This window comes from Stylophora pistillata, chromosome 5 (genome assembly GCF_964205215.1).
Source record: "Stylophora pistillata chromosome 5, jaStyPist1.2, whole genome shotgun sequence".
Classification (NCBI taxonomy): domain Eukaryota; kingdom Metazoa; phylum Cnidaria; class Anthozoa; order Scleractinia; family Pocilloporidae; genus Stylophora; species Stylophora pistillata.
In genome coordinates, this window is record NC_142523.1 from 1562650 (window position 1) to 1584034 (window position 21385).

The window sequence follows — 21385 nt, forward strand, 5'->3', positions numbered from 1 at the left end:
TATAATACGTAAATACTTTAAAAAAAGGAAACAAAAATAAAAAAAAGTAGCTGGCAACAACTTTGACATCTTTGCCGAACATTCTTCATTACTATCCTTTACCCTTTGAAGTTCGAAAAGCACCATACTAAATTACAAACAATCGCACATCAGGAGCGTGATCTTAAACTTGCCAAAGAAATAGGAGGAAAAACTGGAGAGCGAACAGCAGATGCAAATATTGGCAATGGGTATGATAGTCTCGACAATTTTGAAAAGGCCATCAAACACCACGAGCGTCGCCTAAAAACTGCAAAAGAGGTGGGAGACAAAGCTGGAGAGGGACACGCCTCTCAAAATCTTGGCAATACCTTTCGTAGTCTTGGCGATTTTAGGAAAGCCATTGAGCACCATGAGAATCATCTAAAAGTTGCTAAAGTAGTGGAAGACAAAGCCATGGAGGGAGAGGCCTATGCTAATCTTGGCATTGACTATAATAGGCTTGGCGATTTTAGGAAGGCCATTGAGTATCATGAGCGTTGTCTAAAAATTACTCAAGAAGTGGGAGACAAAGGTGGAGAGGGACGGACTTATGCTAATCTTGGCAATGAGTATTTTAGGCTGGGCGATTTTAATAAGGCCATTGAGCACTACGAGCGTCATCTAAAAATTACTCAAGAAGTGGGAGACAAAGCTGGCAAGGGACGGGCCTATGCAAATCTTGGCAATGCCTATTTTGAGCTTGGCGATTTTAGGAAGGCCATTGAACACCATGAATGTCATCTGAAAATTGCAAAAGAAATAGGGGACAAAGCTGGAGAGGGAGGGGCCTGTGCAAATCTTGGCAATATCTATCATAGCCTTGGCGATTTTAGGAAGGCCATTGAGCACCATGAGAATCATCTAAAAGTTGCTAAAGAAGTGGAAGACAAAGCCATGGAGGGAGAGGCCTATGCTAATCTTGGCATTGACTACAATAGCCTTTGCGATTTCACGAAGGCCATTGAGTATCATGAGCATTGTCTGAAAATTGCTCAAGAAGTGGGAGACAAAGCTGGAGAGGGACGTGCCTATGCAAATCTTGGCAATGGCTATTGTAGGCTTGGCGATTTTGGGATGGCCATTGAGCACCATGAGCGTTGTCTAAAAATTACTCAAGAAGAGGGAGACAAAGCTAAAGAGGGACGGGTCTATGGAAATCTAGGCAATTGCTATTCTGGGATTTGTGATTTTAGGAAAGCCATTGAGCACCATGAGCATCATCTAAAAATTGCCCAAGAAGTAAAAGACAAAGCTGGAGAGCGTGGGGCCTATAGAAATCTTGGCTATAACTATCATAGGCTTGGCGATTTTAGGAAGGCCATTGAGCACGATCAGCGTTGTCTACAAATTGCCAAAGAAGTGGGAGATAAAGCTGGAGAGGGACAGGCCTATGTAAATCTTGGCAATGGTTATCATAGGCTTGGCGATATTTGGAAGGCCATTGAGCACCATGAGAATCATCTAAAAGTTGCTAAAGTAGTGGAAGACAAAGCCATGGAGGGAGAGGCCTATGCTAATCTTGGCATTGACTATAATAGGCTTGGCGATTTTAGGAAGGCCATTGAGCATCATGAGCGTTGTCTAAAAATTACTCAAGAAGTTGGAGACAAAGCTGGAGAGGGACGGGCCTATGCAAATCTGGGCAAGGGCTATTTAGGGCTTGGCAATTTTAGGAAGGCCATTGAGCAACATGAGCGTCATCTAAAAATTGCTCAAGAAATGGGAGACAAAGCTGAAGAGGGAGGTGCCAATGCCAATCTTGGCAACAGCTATTTTGGGCTTGGCGATTTTAGGAAGGCCGTTGAGCACCATAAGTGTCATCTGAAAATTGCTCTAGAAGTGAGGGACAAAGCTGGTGAGGGCGGGGCCAATAGGAATCTTGGCAACGCCCATTCTAGGCTTGGCGATTTTAGGAAGGCCATTGAGCACCATAAGCATGATCTAACAATTGCTAAAGAAGTGGGAGACAAAGCTGGAGAGGGACTGGCCTATGGAAATCTTGGCATTGACTATCATAGGCTTGGCGATTTTAGGAAGGCCATTGACCACCATCAGTGTTGTCTAAAAATTGCCAAAGAAGTGGGAGAAAAAGCTGTAGAGGGAGGGGCCTATGCAAATCTTGGCAATGGCTATCATAGGCTTGGCGATATTAGGAAGGCCATTGACCATCTTGAGTGTAGTCTAAAAATTGCCAAAGAAGTGGGAGACAAAGCTGTTGAGGGACAGGCCTATTCAAATCTTGGTCATGTGTATTGTGGCCTTGGCGATTTTAGGAAGGCCATTGAGCAACATGAGCGTCATCTAAAAATTGCTCAAGAAATGGGAGACAAAGCTGAAGAGGGAGGTGCCAATGCCAATCTTGGCAACAGCTATTTTGGGCTTGGCGACTTTAGGAAGGCCGTTGAGCACTATGAGTTTCATCTGAAAATTGCTCGAGAAGTGGGGGACAAAGCTGGGGAGGGCGGGGCCAATGGGAATCTTGGCAACGCCCATTATAGGCTTGGCGATTTTAGGAAGGCCATGGACCACCATAAGCAGGATCTAACAATTGCTAAAGAAGTGGGAGACAAAGCTGGAGAGGGACGGGCCTATGCAAATCTTGGCAGTGACTATCATAGGCTTGGCGATATTAGGAAGGCCATTGACCACCATCAGTGTTGTCTAAAAATTGCCAAAGAAGTGGGAGAAAAAGCTGTAGAGGGAACGGCCTATGCAAATCTTGGTAATGTGTATTTTTACCTTGGCGATCTTAGGAAGGCCATTGATCACCACAAGCTTCATCTGAAAATTTCTAAAGAAGTGGGAGACAAAGCTGGAGAGGGAAAGAGCTATGGAAATATTGGCAATGGCTATCTTAGGCTTGGCGATTTCAAGAAGGCCATTGAGCACCATGAGCTCGATCTGAAAATTGCTAAAGAAGTGGGAGACAAAGCTGGAGAGGGAAGGGCCTATGGAAATCTTGGCAATGGTTATTTTGGGCTTGGCGATTTTAAGAAGGCCATTGAGTTCCACGAGCTTCGTTTAAAAGCTGCTATTGAAGTGGGAGACAAAGCTGGAGAGGGACAGGCCTATGGAAATCTTGGCAGGGCCTATCATAGCCTTGGCGATTTTTGGAAGGCCATTCAGCTGCATTATGACCATCTAAAAATTGCTAAAAAAGTGGGAGATAAAGCTGGAGAGGGAGAAGCCAATGCAAGTCTTGGCAATGGCTATCATAGGCTTGGCGATTTTAGGAAGGCTATGGAGCACCATAATCTACATCTAAAAATTGCTCAAGAAATAGGAGACAAAGCTATGGAGGGAGGTGCTCATGCTAATCTTGGCAATAACCATTTTGGGCTTGGCGATATCGGGAGGGCCATTGAGCACCATGAGCATGATTTAAACATTGCTATAGAAGTGGGAGACAAAGCTGGAGAGGGACGGGCCTATGGAAATCTTGGCAATGACTATCATAGGCTTGGCGATTTTAAGAAGGCCATTGAGCACCATCTGAGTCATCTAGAAGCTACGAAAGAAGTGGGGGACAAAGCTGGAGAGGGACAGGCCTATGGAAGTCTTGGCAATGACTATTATAGCTTTGGCGATTTTAGGAAGGCCATTGAGCACCATGAGCATCATCTAAAAATTGCTAAAGAAGTGGGAGACAAAGCTGGAGAGGGACAGGCCCATGGAAATCTCGGCAATGATTATTATTATCTCGGCGATGTTAGGAAGGCCACTGAGCATCATGAGCGGCATCTGAAAATTGCCAAAGACGTGGGAGACCAAGCCGGAGAGGGACGGGCCTATGCAAATCTTGGCAGTGACTATTTTGGGCGTGGCGATCTTAAGAAGGCCATTGAGTACCACGAGCGTCATCTAGAAATTGCTAACAAAGTGGGTGACAAAGCTGGAAAGGCTAAATCATTAAGTGCTCTTGCTCAGATATTTGAAATTCAAAAAGCTCCTTTGAAAGCTATCAGTTTTTATACATCCAGTTTGACAATGTATAACGAAATCAGAGCTTCCCTCCAGTTTAAAGACGAGTGGAAGATTAGCTACAGGGAAACCTACAATCATACCTATAGAAAATTGTGGCGTCTTTATTTAAACCAAGATCAGGTTCTTAATGCCTTGTTTACTGCCGAGAATGGACGGGCGCAAGCCTTACAGGATCTCATGGAGGCAAAGTACACCTTTCGAGAAGAAAACGTCGCTTGTTTTTCTCCCTCACTACAGTCAGCTGTTTTCAACCTTAGATTTATCCCATCGACAACAGTTTTTATAGCATTTAGTGAGCAAGAAATTGTCTTCTGGGTCATACAAAGTGATAACAAAGTCGACCTTAGAAAAAAGGAAGTAAATGGCTGCGTTTCAGAAAAAGAAGTGAGAGAATTCATCTCGACTCTAAACCATAATGCTCTTGTTGAAATTGGTGCAAGATCTTCCGTTACCTGTGAGAATCGCTCTCTTTATGAGAATCATAATAAAGAATTGACAACTGCAAGAGCCTCTGCCGGTGTGTCTCGCTGTGATTTACGAAAAGAAAGCTTAAGGAAATTATATGACTTCATCCTCGCTCCTATTGCAGACCTGGTTGACGGAGGTGACCTTATACTCGTACCCGAAGGTCCGTTTTGTTTGGTCCCCTTTGCTGCACTGGTGAACCCGAATATGCAGTATTTATCGGAAACATTTAGGATCCGTGTGATCCCATCCCTGACTACCTTGCAGTTGATTACTGATTGTCCAGAAGACTTTCACAAAAAGACTGGTGCACTACTCGTGGGAGATCCGTGCTTAGAAGAAGTTCTTTTCAACGGAAACAAGCTGTGTCAGCTACCATGTGCAAAGAAAGAGGTAGAGATGATCGGGAATATCCTCGATACCACCCCCCTCATCGGTCAAAAGGCAACTAAAGATGAAGTTTTAAAGCGACTCTCCACGGTCGCTTTGGTACACATCGCTGCACATGGTGCAATGGAAACAGGAGAAATTGCGTTGGCACCAAACCCTACTCGGGGAACCAATCAGCCCGAAGAGAAAGACTTTTTATTAACAATGACAGATGTGTCAAAAGCTCATCTACGGGCAAGACTGGTTGTGCTTAGTTGCTGCCATAGCGCTCATGGAGAAATAAAGGCAGAGGGAGCGGTTGGCATTGCACGAGCATTTTTAGGTGCTGGTGCTCGTTCCCTCCTGGTTTCCCTGTGGGCGATTGATGACGGGGCTACTTTCCAGTTCATGAAACATTTCTATGAAGAGCTTGTGAAAGGAAAGAGGGTCAGTGAAGCCCTTAACCAAGCCATGCGACGTATGAGAGAGTCCGAAACTTTCAAGGAAGTGAGGTACTGGGCGCCCTTCATTCTGATTGGAGATGATGTCTCACTGGAACTGAAGCAAACAGATGACAGCAAAATGCTTAATGTAAATACTAATTCAAAGTCGCGTTGCTCTTAAAATAAGTTTTCCCTGAGTTAAGGAATATTTAGTCAGTATTCAGTTGATTAATTCCGATCAATTGCGATTCATTTGCAAATGACACGAATAATCTCTAGATTAATTTCAGTGACTTATTGATTGAATGCTTGATCAATCGATTGATGGATTGGTTCTTTTTTTTTATTTGTGATACTTAAATCAAGATTTTCATAGTTTTCTTGTATTTACAGGTAATATGTGCTTTGTTTCCTTAAAAATGAACTTTCCCGGTCTCGTCTCAGGACCATTAACTTGGCTTCATAGTTGGTGTTTCTGTTTTTTTTTATTTTTATCTTAACCTTTACATGAATTGTGTTCACGATATGAACAGTTAGAGCTCTTTGGAAAAATGTAGAAGTCCATCGAATGAGGCGCTGACTGTTTTTTTTTTTTTTTTTTTTTAAGGTGACTGCTGCAGAAGAGGCTTTACACAAACAAGATGATCTTACTTAGTCTCTAAGTAAGATTATTGCGATACATTTTACAAATGACACAAATAATCTCTAGATTAATTTCAAGGATTTATCGATTGAATGCTTGATCAATCGATCTACTGATTCATTGATTGGTGGACTGGTGCTTTTCTTTTATTATTCTAGTACTTGAGTAAAGATTTTCATAAATTTTACTTCTATTTACGGGTAATATGCGCTTTGTTCTCCCAAATGTGAACTTTCCGAGTCCGCGCGGAGCTTTAAACCTAGCTTCGTTGCTCTTTCTTTTTTTTATCTTAATTTTTGCATCAGTTATATTTATGATATAAATAGTTAAAGCTCTTTGCAAAGATATAGAAGTCCATTGAATGAGGCCCTAACTGTTTTTCTTTTTTTTGTAGGTGCTTGACGAAAAGGCTTTACACGAACTAGATGAGAACTAGTTAGTCTCTATGTAAGATTATTGTATGAATATACTTTGTTACTGTAACCACAGTTTTCATGGCAGGCGGATGAAAAACGAAAACTGAGCCAAAAAAGTTTGGCAACAGTTTTTAGAGATGTTTTGTCTCAATTTTTACTTTTTTCGCATTTGATCGTAACCAAAAGATTTTGTAAAATGGGACAATTTTTAGAGTGAAATTGTATGCCACGGTCAGAACAAACCATTTCATGGTTTTCAGTCGTTTTTATTAGAACCTTAAGCATAGTTTTGAGGACTGTATGGTATTTAGGCTAATAAGCAGTCATTAATATTCTTTCAAAGTAGACGGTTTTTGAAATATCAAAACTTTTACGCAAACAAGCCTTTGATTCAAACACGACTCAGGTTATGGTTTCGCAATAACACGTTTCTTTTTCTCTTTTCGCCGGATATGCATAAAGGTCCAATTACATCAACGTTTCAATTGCAGACTTGATTTGCTTTATTTTAGAATGTGTTGCGCGCTCTAACCTGTACATCGTGAGCGTTAATTCTAGCTAGGAGACAAGATTGATGTTTGATCCATGAAAGAATTCTGTAATTATGAAACAGAATAACGTAGTTCTTTAGAAAGTGAGACTCAAGTTTCAGTTGTTGGTTTTGTTTGTCTGTTCGATTGGTTTTGTGTTGATTAGAGAAAATGTCAGAAAAAGAATGGTCAGCCACTTTTTGGGAACTGCTAGTTACTGCAGATAAGCTATGATAACTATTACAAAACTGCAAATTATAGGTTGAATTTTACATATATCATTTTTGTTGTTTAGTTGAGAACATGAGAAATTTAATTGCATTAGGCAGAGCGTATTTTAATATAGGACACAAAATTAAATTGTCTGTTCGGTCTCAGTGTACAATACTTTTTTGACATTTTGAAGTGTGTTAGGCATAGACTTTGTTCACGGTAATGAAACTTGGAAACAGACTTGACAAACACTCTTCATTGATGGAAATGTGGAACGGCTAAGGGATCTGAAAAGATGCCAAGATGCCGATGTCTATGGAAATGAGCTCTCAATGGAACTTAACCCTTTAACTCGCAGAAGGGATTAACAAGTAACTTCTCTATATAACATACATAAATTATCAAGCAAACAGGTAATAAGAATACTCAAACTACTTTGGTAGAAGTTATCTTGACCTAACACCTCGTTGCTAATTCACGAAGAAATGTGTAGAGTCAAATGGTTAGGTGGAATAAACGATACCAAGGGGTATGATAACACTTTCCTCAGATTGTCTCTCCTGAAAAGTGCAAATGTGTGAATCAGTGGGCTAACCTTGTAGCTAAGGAAAAAAACGGCATAAACACACCATTATTGTTATTATTATTATTATTGTTGTTATTATTATTAATGTTGTTATTTTATCAGTATCCAAACTACTGCGCACCTACCCCTCCCTAACCCAGTCAACGTGTAAGGCTTAATATTTGGCTAGGGGAGGGGTAGGGATACAGTTGCTCAGATATTGATCCTTAGCGTTAATGACGTCAGACGATTGTTAAAACTAATATCTTTTCCATTTTATAACAATAACTTATGCGAGGCGTCCCCTATTATCAATAAAACCTATTTCAGTTTGTTTGCAGCAAAAGTCGGGGCAAGAAATTTTTTCAAATCTGCTTTAAAGTCCCCTCCCGTGCCACGAGGAGTCCTGAATTCAGTGTTGGGTTGGGTTTGATGAAGGGCGTTCGTTTGGGACCTTTCGAAAGTACTTGACCAGAATTTACCTAACAATTTCAGGATATGAAACGAAGATTCCTGGTTAATACCGACACACGTTGAATGCACTCTCTCCTACTTCCAGAAGAAGTTTAAAAACTGGGGAATTTTTTTCCGAGTAGTTAGGACGCTGGTCTTGTAATCTGGTGATTTCGGGTTCAAACTCTCCACCTTGCTCCAGCCACTCACCAGATTTGTTCACTGTAGTTCTGAGTTCAACTCCGTAGCTGCACTTTGTATAAAGTCCACTGATCTGCCTCTAGCCAGTTCGAGTTTTCAAATCACTACACTTATTTACTTTTTCAATTGGTTTGTATTAGCCCTAGAAGGCTCCATCGGGGTAGTGGTTAATTCAGTATCATGGATTCAAACACACACAAAGGAACATTTTTCTATGATTACTTAAGGTAATTAATAAGTGCGCTCTTGTTTGTGAATTTCACTTTCTGGAAAATATTTCATAAAAACCATAGAGGTCTTTTCCACGCTTATAGAGCCTCGTCTACACAATGGGGATTTGGGGGAGTTTGAGAGACTAGCAGCACAGCGGTTTAAAGTTGAGCATATACCAAGGAATCAATTCAAGCCGGCCGCGCATCAGTTTCCCGCGCAAAATTTCAAAGGAAAACTCAAACTACAAACGCTGTTAGGTCCCAAAATAAGCGATAGAAAGCTCAGAGTATGAGTAAGCGCGCTTATCTTGCGGAAATCGCCGTTCATTCGTATCAGTTTATCTCATTCGTGGCACTTTTACCGGCGAGAGAAATTTGTAAAGCTAAATCCTAGTAAACGCTTATATTGCCTGAAAAGCTGAATTTCCATCAGAACAATTTCTAATTGAATATCGAAAGTACTTTGTTATTGCATTACCTTGCGCTGTGATTGGCCCAGAAAATTTTCGCCATCCTCTTAACCGATGAGACGCAAAACGAATATCAATCCTGCTTTTGATCACCTGCATAGACTAGTTTGCCTGTTTTGACTATAAGTTCTTACTTTCTAACGATGATCTCTCATTAGTAGTATTAATCACTTCGGTTTCGGTTTTCTCGACAGTACATAGGAAGCCGCTCTTAATAGAGTTTAATTTGATAAGAAACAGCACTTGCAAACTGTGGTCCATGATAGTTAAATGTATTTTATTTTAAAAAAGGAAATTAAAATGAAAACTGTAGCCAGCGAAAACTTCGAATTCTTTGCCAAATATTCTGCATTACTATCCCTTACCCTATGAAATTTGAAAAGCACCATACTACTTTATAAACAATTGCACACCTCGAGCGTGATCTAAAACTTGCCAAAAGAAATGGAAGACAAAGCTGGAGAGGGACGGGCCTATGGAAATCTTGGCAATAGCTATTATTGCCTTGCAAATTTTAAAAAGGCCATTCAACGCCACGAGCATTATCTAAAAATTGCAAAAGAGGCAAAAGACAAAACTGCAGAGGGACAGGCCTCTGCAGGACTTGGCAATGGTTATCATGGCCTTGGCAGTTTTAGGGAGGCCGTTGAGCATCATGAGCGTCTTCTAAAAATTGCTAAGGAAGTGGGAAACAAGGCTGAAGAGGGACGAGCCTATGGAAATCTTGGAAATGGCTATCATGGCCTTGGCAATTTTATGAGGGCCATTGAACACCATGAGCGTCATCTAAAAATTGCTAAAGAAGTGGGAGACAAGGCTGGAGAGGGACAGGCCTATGAAAATCTTGGTAATGGCTATCAAAGGCTTCGCGATCTTAAGGCCATTGAGTACCATGAGCGTCTTCTGAAAATTGCGAAAGAAGAGGGAGACAAGGCTCGAGAGGGACAGGCCTATGGAAATCTTGGAAATGACTATCATAACCTTGCCGATTTTAAGAAGGCCATTGAACACCATGAGCATCATCTAAAAATTGCTAAAGAAGTGGGAGACAAGGCTGGAGAGGGACAGGCCTATGGAAATTTTGGCAATGGCTATCAAAGGCTTGACGATTTTAGGAAGGCCATTGAACACCATGAGCGACATCTAAATATTGCTAAAGAAGCGGGAGATAAAGCTGGAGAGGGAAGGGCCCATAAAAATACTGGCAATGGCCATTATGGCCTTAGCGAATTTAAGAAGGCCTTTGAGTGCTATGAGCGTCATCTAAAAATTGCTAAAGAAGTGGGAGACAAGGCCGGAGAGGGACAGGCCTATGGAAATTTTGGTAATTGCTATCAAAGGCTTGGCGATTTTAAGAAGGGCATTGAGCACCATGCGCGTCATCTAAAAATTGCTAAAGAAGCGGGAGATAAAGCTGGAGAGGGAAGGGCCCATAAAGATATTGGCAATGGCTATTATGGCCTTAGTGAATTTAAGAAGGCCCTTGAGTGCTATGAGCGTCATCTAAAAATTGCTGAAGAAGTGGGAGACAAGGCTGGAGAGGGACGAGCCCATGGAAATTTTGGAAATTGCTTTCAAAGGTTTGGCGATTTTAAGAAGGCCATTGAGCACCATGAGCGTCATCTAAAAATTGCTAAAGAAGTGGGAGAAAAGGCTGAAGAGGGACGAGCCTATAAAAACCTTGGTACTGGCTATGTATGACTTAGCGATTTTAAAAAGGCGATTGAGTACCATGAGTGTCATCTAAAAATTTCTAAAGAAGTAGGAGACAAAGCTGAAGAGGGATCGGCTTATGGGAATCTTGGCAATTGCTATCAAAGGCTTGGAGATTTTAGGGAGGCCATTGAATACCATAAGCGTCATCTAAAAATTGCTAAAGAAGTGGAAGTGACAAAGCTGGAGAGGGACGAGCCTGTAAACATCTCGGCAACGGCTATGATGGCCTTGGAAAAATTAAGGAGGCCATTGAGCACCGTGATGGTCATCTGAAAATTGCCGTAGAAATTGGAGACAAAGCTGGAGAGGGACAAGCGTATGCAAATCTTGGCAGTGGCTATCGTGGCCTTGGTGATTTTGAGAGGGCCATTGAGCACCATGAGCGTCATTTAAAAATTGCTAAAGAAGTGGAAGACAAAGCCGGAGAGGGACAGACCTATGGAAATCTTGGCAATGACTATCATATGCTTGGCAATTTGGGGAGGCCATTGAGTACCACGAGCGCTATCTGGAAATTGCTAACGAAGTGGGAGACAAAGCTGGAGAGGCTTCGTCGTTAAATGTTCTCGCTCAGATCTTTGAAAGTCAAAAGGTTCCTTGGAAAGCTATCAGTTTCTATACACTCAGTTTGACAATGTATAACAAAATCAGAGCTTCCCACCAGTTTAAAGACGAGTGGAAGATTAGCTACAGAGAAACTTACAATCATATCTATTTAACAAATGGTAAACACCACAGCGTACACTATTGAGTTATGGATGCACGCGGGAGGTTGCTAAGCACGAAAGAGGCGTAAGAGTCGCTCGAGGCGATAGCCGAGAGCGACTCTAGCTTCTTGAGTGCTTAGCAAACCTCCCAAGTGCATCCATAACTCAATAGTGTACGCTGTGGTGTTTACCATTTGTTTTATAACATAACATTGATACATTGTAGCTAAAGAGTTCCCTTTTATTTAACAAATCTTACGCGACCAGAAAAAACAAGCGCGCGCGGAAAAATAGCCTTTGCATTTGCTCACGTCAGCAGCGTACACCCATGGGCAAATGGGGGACGCTAAATTGACCAATCAGAGCGCGCGCTTTACTGTGGTTATGTTATAAATAAAATTGTGGCGTCTTTATTTAAACCAAGGTCAGGTACTTGAAGCCTTTCTTACTGCAGAGAAAGGACGGGCAGAAGCCTTACGGGATCTCATGGAGATAAAATACACGTGGAGAGAGGTAAACGTTGCTTCGTTTTCTTCCTCAATACAGTCAGCTGCTTTCAACCTTACATCCATTCCATCGACAATAGTTTTTATGGCATCTGGCGAGCATGAAATTGTCTTCTGGGTTATACACAGCGATAAGAAAGTCGACCTGAGAAGAAAAGAGTTAAATGACTGCGTTCAGAAAAAGAAGTGAGAAAATTCATCTCGGCTTTAAACCATAATGCTCTTGAAGAAATTGATGCGCGATCTGCCGTTACTTGTGAAAATCGCTCACTATATGAAAATAACAATCAGGGACTGAAAACTGAAAGAGCTCCTGCTGGTGTGTCTCGCTATGCTCTACCAAAGGAAAGCTTTAGGGAATTATATGACATCATCATTGCTCCTATTGCTGACCTGGTTCACGGAGATGACCTTATATTTGTACCTGAAGGTCCGCTTTGTTTGGTCCCCTTTGTTGCGCTGGTCAACATGAATATGCAGTATATGTCGGAAACGTTCAGGATCCGTGTGACTCCATCTCTGACCACCTTGCAGTTGATTACTGATTGTCCAGAAGACTTTCACAAAAAGACTGGTGCACTACTCGTGGGAGATCCGTGCTTAGAAGAAGTTCTTTTCAACGGAAACAAGCTGTGTCAGCTACCATGTGCAAAGAAAGAGGTAGAGATGATCGGGAATATCCTCGATACCACCCCCCTCATCGGTCAAAAGGCAACTAAAGATGAAGTTTTAAAGCGACTCTCCACGGTCGCTTTGGTACACATCGCTGCACATGGTGCAATGGAAACAGGAGAAATTGCGTTGGCACCAAACCCTACTCGGGGAACCAATCAGCCTGAAGAGAAAGACTTTTTATTAACAATGACAGATGTTTCAAAAGCTCATCTACGGGCAAGACTGGTTGTGCTTAGTTGCTGCCATAGCGCTCATGGAGAAATAAAGGCAGAGGGAGCGGTTGGCATTGCACGAGCATTTTTAGGTGCTGGTGCTCGTTCCCTCCTGGTTTCCCTGTGGGCGATTGATGACGGGGCTACTTTCCAGTTCATGAAACATTTCTATGAAGAGCTTGTGAAAGGAAAGAGGGTCAGTGAAGCCCTTAACCAAGCCATGCGACGTATGAGAGAGTCCGAAACTTTCAAGGAAGTGAGGTACTGGGCGCCCTTCATTCTGATTGGAGATGATGTCTCACTGGAACTGAAGCAAACAGATGACAGCAAAATGCTTAATGTAAATACTAATTCAAAGTCGCGTTGCTCTTAAAATAAGTTTTCCCTGAGTTAAGGAATATTTAGTCAGTATTCAGTTGATTAATTCCGATCAATTGCGATTCATTTGCAAATGACACGAATAATCTCTAGATTAATTTCAGTGACTTATTGATTGAATGCTTGATCAATCGATTGATGGATTGGTTCTTTTTTTTTATTTGTGATACTTAAATCAAGATTTTCATAGTTTTCTTGTATTTACAGGTAATATGTGCTTTGTTTCCTTAAAAATGAACTTTCCCGGTCTCGTCTCAGGACCATTAACTTGGCTTCATAGTTGGTGTTTCTGTTTTTTTTTTATTTTTATCTTAACCTTTACATGAATTGTGTTCACGATATGAACAGTTAGAGCTCTTTGGAAAAATGTAGAAGTCCATCGAATGAGGCGCTGACTGTTTTTTTTTTTTTTTTTTTTAAGGTGACTGCTGCAGAAGAGGCTTTACACAAACAAGATGATCTTACTTAGTCTCTAAGTAAGATTATTGCGATACATTTTACAAATGACATAAATAATCTCTAGATTAATTTCAAGGATTTATCGATTGAATGCTTGATCAATCGATCTACTGATTCATTGATTGGTGGACTGGTGCTTTTCTTTTATTATTTCTAGTACTTGAGTAAAGATTTTCATAAATTTTACTTCTATTTACGGGTAATATGCGCTTTGTTCTCCCAAATGTGAACTTTCCGAGTCCGCGCGGAGCTTTAAACCTAGCTTCGTTGCTCTTTCTTTTTTTTATCTTAATTTTTGCATCAGTTATATTTATGATATAAATAGTTAAAGCTCTTTGCAAAGATATAGAAGTCCATTGAATGAGGCCCTAACTATTTTTTTTTTTTTTGTAGGTGCTTGACGAAAAGGCTTTACACGAACTAGATGAGAACTAGTTAGTCTCTATGTAAGATTATTGTATGAATATACTTTGTTACTGTAACTACAGTTTTCATGGCAGGCGGATGAAAAACGAAAACTGAGCCAAAAAAGTTTGGCAACAGTTTTTAGAGATGTTTTGTCTCAATTTTTACTTTTTTCGCATTTGATCGTAACCAAAAGATTTTGTAAAATGGGACAATTTTTAGAGTGAAATTGTATGCCAAGGTCAGAACAAACCATTTCATGGTTTTCAGTCGTTTTTATTAGAACCTTAAGCATAGTTTTGAGGACTGTATGGTATTTAGGCTAATAAGCAGTCATTAATATTCTTTCAAAGTAGACGGTTTTTGAAATATCAAAACTTTTACGCAAACAAGCCTTTGATTCAAACACGACTCAGGTTATGGTTTCGCAATAACACGTTTCTTTTTCTCTTTTCGCCGGATATGTATAAAGGTCCAATTACATCAACCTTTCAATAGCAGACTTGATTTGCTTTATTTTAGAATGTGTTGCGCGCTCTGACCTGTACATCGTGAGCGTTAATTCTAGCTAGGAGACAAGATTGATGTTTGATCCATGAAAGAATTCTGTAATTATGAAACAGAATAACGTAGTTCTTTAGAAAGTGAGACTCAAGTTTCAGTTGTTGGTTTTGTTTGTCTGTTCGATTGGTTTTGTGTTGATTAGAGAAAATGTCAGAAAAAGAATGGTCAGCCACTTTTTGGGAACTGCTAGTTACTGCAGATAAGCTATGATAACTATTACAAAACTGCAAATTATAGGTTGAATTTTACATATATCATTTTTGTTGTTTAGTTGAGAACATGAGAAATTTAATTGCATTAGGCAGAGCGTATTTTAATATAGGACACAAAATTAAATTGTCTGTTCGGTCTCAGTGTACAATACTTTTTTGACATTTTGAAGTGTGTTAGGCATAGACTTTGTTCACGGTAATGAAACTTGGAAACAGACTTGACAAACACTCTTCATTGATGGAAATGTGGAACGGCTAAGGGATCTGAAAAGATGCGAAGATGCCGATGTCTATGGAAATGAGCTCTCAATGGAACTTAACCCTTTAACTCGCAGAAGGGATTAACAAGTAACTTCTCTATATAACATACATAAATTATCAAGCAAACAGGTAATAAGAATACTCAAACTACTTTGGTAGAAGTTATCTTGACCTAACACCTCGTTGCTAATTCACGAAGAAATGTGTAGAGTCAAATGGTTAGGTGGAATAAACGATACCAAGGGGTATGATAACACTTTCCTCAGATTGTCTCTCCTGAAAAGTGCAAATGTGTGAATCAGTGGGCTAACCTTGTAGCTAAGGAAAAAAACGGCATAAACACACCATTATTGTTATTATTATTATTGTTGTTGTTATTATTAATGTTGTTATTTTATCAGTATCCAAACTACTGCGCACCTACCCCTCCCTAACCCAGTCAACGTGTAAGGCTTAATATTTGGCTAGGGGAGGGGTAGGGATACAGTTGCTCAGATATTGATCCTTAGCGTTAATGACGTCAGACGATTGTTAAAACTAATACCTTTTCCATTTTATAACAATAACTTATGCGAGGCGTCCCCTATTATCAATAAAACCTATTTCAGTTTGTTTGCAGCAAAAGTCGGGGCAAGAAATTTTTTCAAATCTGCTTTAAAGTCCCCTCCCGTGCCACGAGGAGTCCTGAATTCAGTGTTGGGTTGGGTTTGATGAAGGGCGTTCGTTTGGGACCTTTCGAAAGTACTTGACCAGAATTTACCTAACAATTTCAGGATATGAAACGAAGATTCCTGGTTAATACCGACACACGTTGAATGCACTCTCTCCTACTTCCAGAAGAAGTTTAAAAACTGGGGAATTTTTTTCCGAGTAGTTAGGACGCTGGTCTTGTAATCTGGTGATTTCGGGTTCAAACTCTCCACCTTGCTCCAGCCACTCACCAGATTTGTTCACTGTAGTTCTGAGTTCAACTCCGTAGCTGCACTTTGTATAAAGTCCACTGATCTGCCTCTAGCCAGTTCGAGTTTTCAAATCACTACACTTATTTACTTTTTCAATTGGTTTGTATTAGCCCTAGAAGGCTCCATCGGGGTAGTGGTTAATTCAGTATCATGGATTCAAACACACACAAAGGAACATTTTTCTATGATTACTTAAGGTAATTAATAAGTGCGCTCTTGTTTGTGAATTTCACTTTCTGGAAAATATTTCATAAAAACCATAGAGGTCTTTTCCACGCTTATAGAGCCTCGTCTACACAATGGGGATTTGGGGGAGTTTGAGAGACTAGCAGCACAGCGGTTTAAAGTTGAGCATATACCAAGGAATCAATTCAAGCCGGCCGCGCATCAGTTTCCCGCGCAAAATTTCAAAGGAAAACTCAAAATACAAACGCTGTTAGGTCCCAAAATAAGCGATAGAAAGCTCAGAGTATGAGTAAGCGCGCTTATCTTGCGGAAATCGCCGTTCATTCGTATCAGTTTATCTCATTCGTGGCACTTTTACCGGCGAAAGAAATTTGTAAAGCTAAATCCTAGTAAACGCTTATATTGCCTGAAAAGCTGAATTTCCATCAGAACAATTTCTAATTGAATATCGAAAGTACTTTGTTATTGCATTACCTTGCGCTGTGATTGGCCCAGAAAATTTTCGCCATCCTCTTAACCGATGAGACGCAAAACGAATATCAATCCTGCTTTTGATCACCTGCATAGACTAGTTTGCCTGTTTTGACTATAAGTTCTTACTTTCTAACGATGATCTCTCATTAGTAGTATTAATCACTTCGGTTTCGGTTTTCTCGACAGTACATAGGAAGCCGCTCTTAATAGAGTTTAATTTGATAAGAAACAGCACTTGCAAACTGTGGTCCATGATAGTTAAATGTATTTTATTTTAAAAAAGGAAATTAAAATGAAAACTGTAGCCAGCGAAAACTTCGAATTCTTTGCCAAATATTCTGCATTACTATCCCTTACCCTATGAAATTTGAAAAGCACCATACTACTTTATAAACAATTGCACACCTCGAGCGTGATCTAAAACTTGCCAAAAGAAATGGAAGACAAAGCTGGAGAGGGACGGGCCTATGGAAATCTTGGCAATAGCTATTATTGCCTTGCAAATTTTAAAAAGGCCATTCAACGCCACGAGCATTATCTAAAAATTGCAAAAGAGGCAAAAGACAAAACTGCAGAGGGACAGGCCTCTGCAGGACTTGGCAATGGTTATCATGGCCTTGGCAGTTTTAGGGAGGCCGTTGAGCATCATGAGCGTCTTCTAAAAATTGCTAAGGAAGTGGGAAACAAGGCTGAAGAGGGACGAGCCTATGGAAATCTTGGAAATGGCTATCATGGCCTTGGCAATTTTATGAGGGCCATTGAACACCATGAGCGTCATCTAAAAATTGCTAAAGAAGTGGGAGACAAGGCTGGAGAGGGACAGGCCTATGAAAATCTTGGTAATGGCTATCAAAGGCTTCGCGATCTTAAGGCCATTGAGTACCATGAGCGTCTTCTGAAAATTGCGAAAGAAGAGGGAGACAAGGCTCGAGAGGGACAGGCCTATGGAAATCTTGGAAATGACTATCATAACCTTGCCGATTTTAAGAAGGCCATTGAACACCATGAGCATCATCTAAAAATTGCTAAAGAAGTGGGAGACAAGGCTGGAGAGGGACAGGCCTATGGAAATTTTGGCAATGGCTATCAAAGGCTTGACGATTTTAGGAAGGCCATTGAACACCATGAGCGACATCTAAATATTGCTAAAGAAGCGGGAGATAAAGCTGGAGAGGGAAGGGCCCATAAAAATACTGGCAATGGCCATTATGGCCTTAGCGAATTTAAGAAGGCCTTTGAGTGCTATGAGCGTCATCTAAAAATTGCTAAAGAAGTGGGAGACAAGGCCGCAGAGGGACAGGCCTATGGAAATTTTGGTAATTGCTATCAAAGGCTTGGCGATTTTAAGAAGGGCATTGAGCACCATGCGCGTCATCTAAAAATTGCTAAAGAAGCGGGAGATAAAGCTGGAGAGGGAAGGGCCCATAAAGATATTGGCAATGGCTATTATGGCCTTAGTGAATTTAAGAAGGCCCTTGAGTGCTATGAGCGTCATCTAAAAATTGCTGAAGAAGTGGGAGACAAGGCTGGAGAGGGACGAGCCCATGGAAATTTTGGAAATTGCTTTCAAAGGTTTGGCGATTTTAAGAAGGCCATTGAGCACCATGAGCGTCATCTACAAATTGCTAAAGAAGTGGGAGAAAAGGCTGAAGAGGGACGAGCCTATAAAAACCTTGGTACTGGCTATGTATGACTTAGCGATTTTAAAAAGGCGATTGAGTACCATGAGTGTCATCTAAAAATTTTTAAAGAAGTAGGAGACAAAGCTGAAGAGGGATCGGCTTATGGGAATCTTGGCAATTGCTATCAAAGGCTTGGAGATTTTAGGGAGGCCATTGAATACCATAAGCGTCATCTAAAAATTGCTAAAGAAGTGGAAGTGACAAAGCTGGAGAGGGACGAGCCTGTAAACATCTCGGCAACGGCTATGATGGCCTTGGAAAAATTAAGGAGGCCATTGAGCACCGTGATGGTCATCTGAAAATTGCCGTAGAAATTGGAGACAAAGCTGGAGAGGGACAAGCGTATGCAAATCTTGGCAGTGGCTATCGTGGCCTTGGTGATTTTGAGAGGGCCATTGAGCACCATGAGCGTCATTTAAAAATTGCTAAAGAAGTGGAAGACAAAGCCGGAGAGGGACAGACCTATGGAAATCTTGGCAATGACTATCATATGCTTGGCAATTTGGGGAGGCCATTGAGTACCACGAGCGCTATCTGGAAATTGCTAACGAAGTGGGAGACAAAGCTGGAGAGGCTTCGTCGTTAAATGTTCTCGCTCAGATCTTTGAAAGTCAAAAGGTTCCTTGGAAAGCTATCAGTTTCTATACACTCAGTTTGACAATGTATAACAAAATCAGAGCTTCCCACCAGTTTAAAGACGAGTGGAAGATTAGCTACAGAGAAACTTACAATCATATCTATTTAACAAATGGTAAACACCACAGCGTACACTATTGAGTTATGGATGCACGCGGGAGGTTGCTAAGCACGAAAGAAGCGTAAGAGTCGCTCGAGGCGATAGCCGAGAGCGACTCTAGCTTCTTGAGTGCTTAGCAAACCTCCCAAGTGCATCCATAACTCAATAGTGTACGCTGTGGTGTTTACCATTTGTTTTATAACATAACATTGATACATTGTAGCTAAAGAGTTCCCTTTTATTTAACAAATCTTACGCGACCAGAAAAAACAAGCGCGCGCGTAAAAATAGTCTTTGCATTTGCTCACGTCAGCAGCGTACACCCATGGGCAAATGGGGGACGCTAAATTGACCAATCAGAGCGCGCGCTTTACTTTGGTTATGTTATAAATAAAATTGTGGCGTCTTTATTTAAACCAAGGTCAGGTACTTGAAGCCTTTCTTACTGCAGAGAAAGGACGGGCAGAAGCCTTACGGGATCTCATGGAGATAAAATACACGTGGAGAGAGGTAAACGTTGCTTCGTTTTCTTCCTCAATACAGTCAGCTGCTTTCAACCTTACATCCATTCCATCGACAATAGTTTTTATGGCATCTGGCGAGCATGAAATTGTCTTCTGGGTTATACACAGCGATAAGAAAGTCGACCTGAGAAGAAAATAGTTAAATGACTGCGTTCAGAAAAAGAAGTGAGAAAATTCATATCGGCTTTAAACCATAATGCTCTTGAAGAAATTGATGCGCGATCTGCCGTTACTTGTGAAAATCGCTCACTATATGAAAATAACAATCAGGGACTGAAAACTGAAAGAGCTCCTGCTGGTGTGTCTCGCTATGCTCTACCAAAGGAAAGCTTTAGGAAATTATATGACATCATCATTGCTCCTATTGCTGACCTGGTTCACGGAGATGACCTTATATTTGTACCTGAAGGTCCGCTTTGTTTGGTCCCCTTTGTTGCGCTGGTCAACATGAATATGCAGTATATGTCGGAAACGTTCAGGATCCGTGTGACTCCATCTCTGACCACCTTGCAGTTGATTACTGATTGTCCAGAAGACTTTCACAAAAAGACCGGAGCACTACTCGTGGGAGATCCGTGCTTAGAAGAAGTTCTTTTCAACGGAAACAAGCTGTGTCAGCTACCATGTGCAAAGAAAGAAGTAGTTGGCACTTGGCGGGTTCTCGGACATTTTCCCTGAATTTACGTCAAATTATCATGAATATTCGTTAATTTGGCACTTTCATGGTCTGTTTTAAGCTTTCTCGTCAAATTATCGTGAATTTACGATAATTTATCACTTTCGGGGGATTCTTTAACGATGTTTGTGGTGTTCACGTCAAATAATCGTGAATTCACTATATTTTGGCACTTTCCACGACCCCGATTCGGCAAATCACGTCAAATAATCGTGAATTCACTATATTTTTGCACTTTTCCATGGTCTATTTGTGGTTTTGTCGTTAAATTATCGTGAATCCCCGCTAAAACGATGGCGCGCTATTTCTCTTTAAGTGTGTTGTGTGACCACTTTGTGGTTTTATGTACTTAAGTGGTTGCGGGCCTTGGGAGGGTTAAGGCGCCGAAGGCGCCGTCCGACTTTGGCCCCACCACTAATCGATAGTCACTAATCACTTATTTATCGACTATCAATCGACTATCGATGTCCTATCGCGTGTGTGTGTATTTTGTCTGGTAAAATGATTCGCTTGTCATCGTCTGCGGATAGCGCGACCTTATTGATCTCTTCCATGTACATCTCATGTTTACGACTCCGAAGTGTATTCATTTTTCGAAGTTGTTTTTCACCACCAAACAAACATCTCTTGTAGTCATCGAAGCTTATGGTGCGATCTACCACTCCTTCCTTAACCCCCTTGCACCTCTTCTTTTCTTTTCCATCATCAAACATCTTGTAGCTGTACAGCTTAGCCCTCAGACCGACAAACTCCTCTATGATCTCTCCTATTTCTTCATCCTTAAACTTTCCAATCACCTTCTTGTTCACACCGGTTGGTATCCCAGAGGGATGTCCTTCTTTAATCACACTCGTGTCAAACAAACGGTCTACATCATCGATTATATCTTTGAAAAAATCTTCAGTCTGAATCTCATAACAAAGACTATCAGTGTCTGTGAAAAGAAGCTTTGATCTACCCTCTGGGTACTTAGGTTTGATGTAGTTGTAGTGAAAGTCGTACATCAATGTCTTACTAATATCGAGGATGCTCATCCCGAGATAGAGAGGCTTATTGAAGAGAATT

The 21385-nt window shown here is 40.9% G+C and overlaps 2 protein-coding genes and 1 pseudogene across 3 annotated transcripts in view; all 3 read left to right on the forward strand.

Moving 5' to 3' along the window:
* Positions 1–7629, forward strand: part of LOC111330779 (uncharacterized) — a 30052-nt gene extending 22423 nt beyond the window's left edge. For both annotated transcript variants that reach the window (XM_088762169.1, XM_088762170.1), the window contains 3 exons: positions 112–5430; positions 5890–5944; positions 6320–7629. In XM_088762169.1, coding sequence (XP_088618295.1) covers positions 112–5430; positions 5890–5937 — 5367 coding nt within the window. In that variant the 3' untranslated portion in view covers positions 5938–5944; positions 6320–7629. The remainder of the gene's footprint in view (positions 1–111; positions 5431–5889; positions 5945–6319) is intronic.
* A 240-nt stretch (positions 7630–7869) lies between these two features.
* Positions 7870–21385, forward strand: part of LOC148729783 (uncharacterized) — a 142417-nt pseudogene continuing 128901 nt past the window's right edge.
* LOC148729784 (tetratricopeptide repeat protein 28-like) lies at positions 12428–15439 on the forward strand. The gene is made up of 3 exons (XM_088762191.1): positions 12428–13141; positions 13601–13655; positions 14032–15439. The coding sequence occupies exons 1-2, from the start codon at positions 12581–12583 to the stop codon at positions 13646–13648; spliced, it is 609 nt and encodes a 202-aa protein (XP_088618317.1). The 5' UTR covers positions 12428–12580; the 3' UTR covers positions 13649–13655; positions 14032–15439.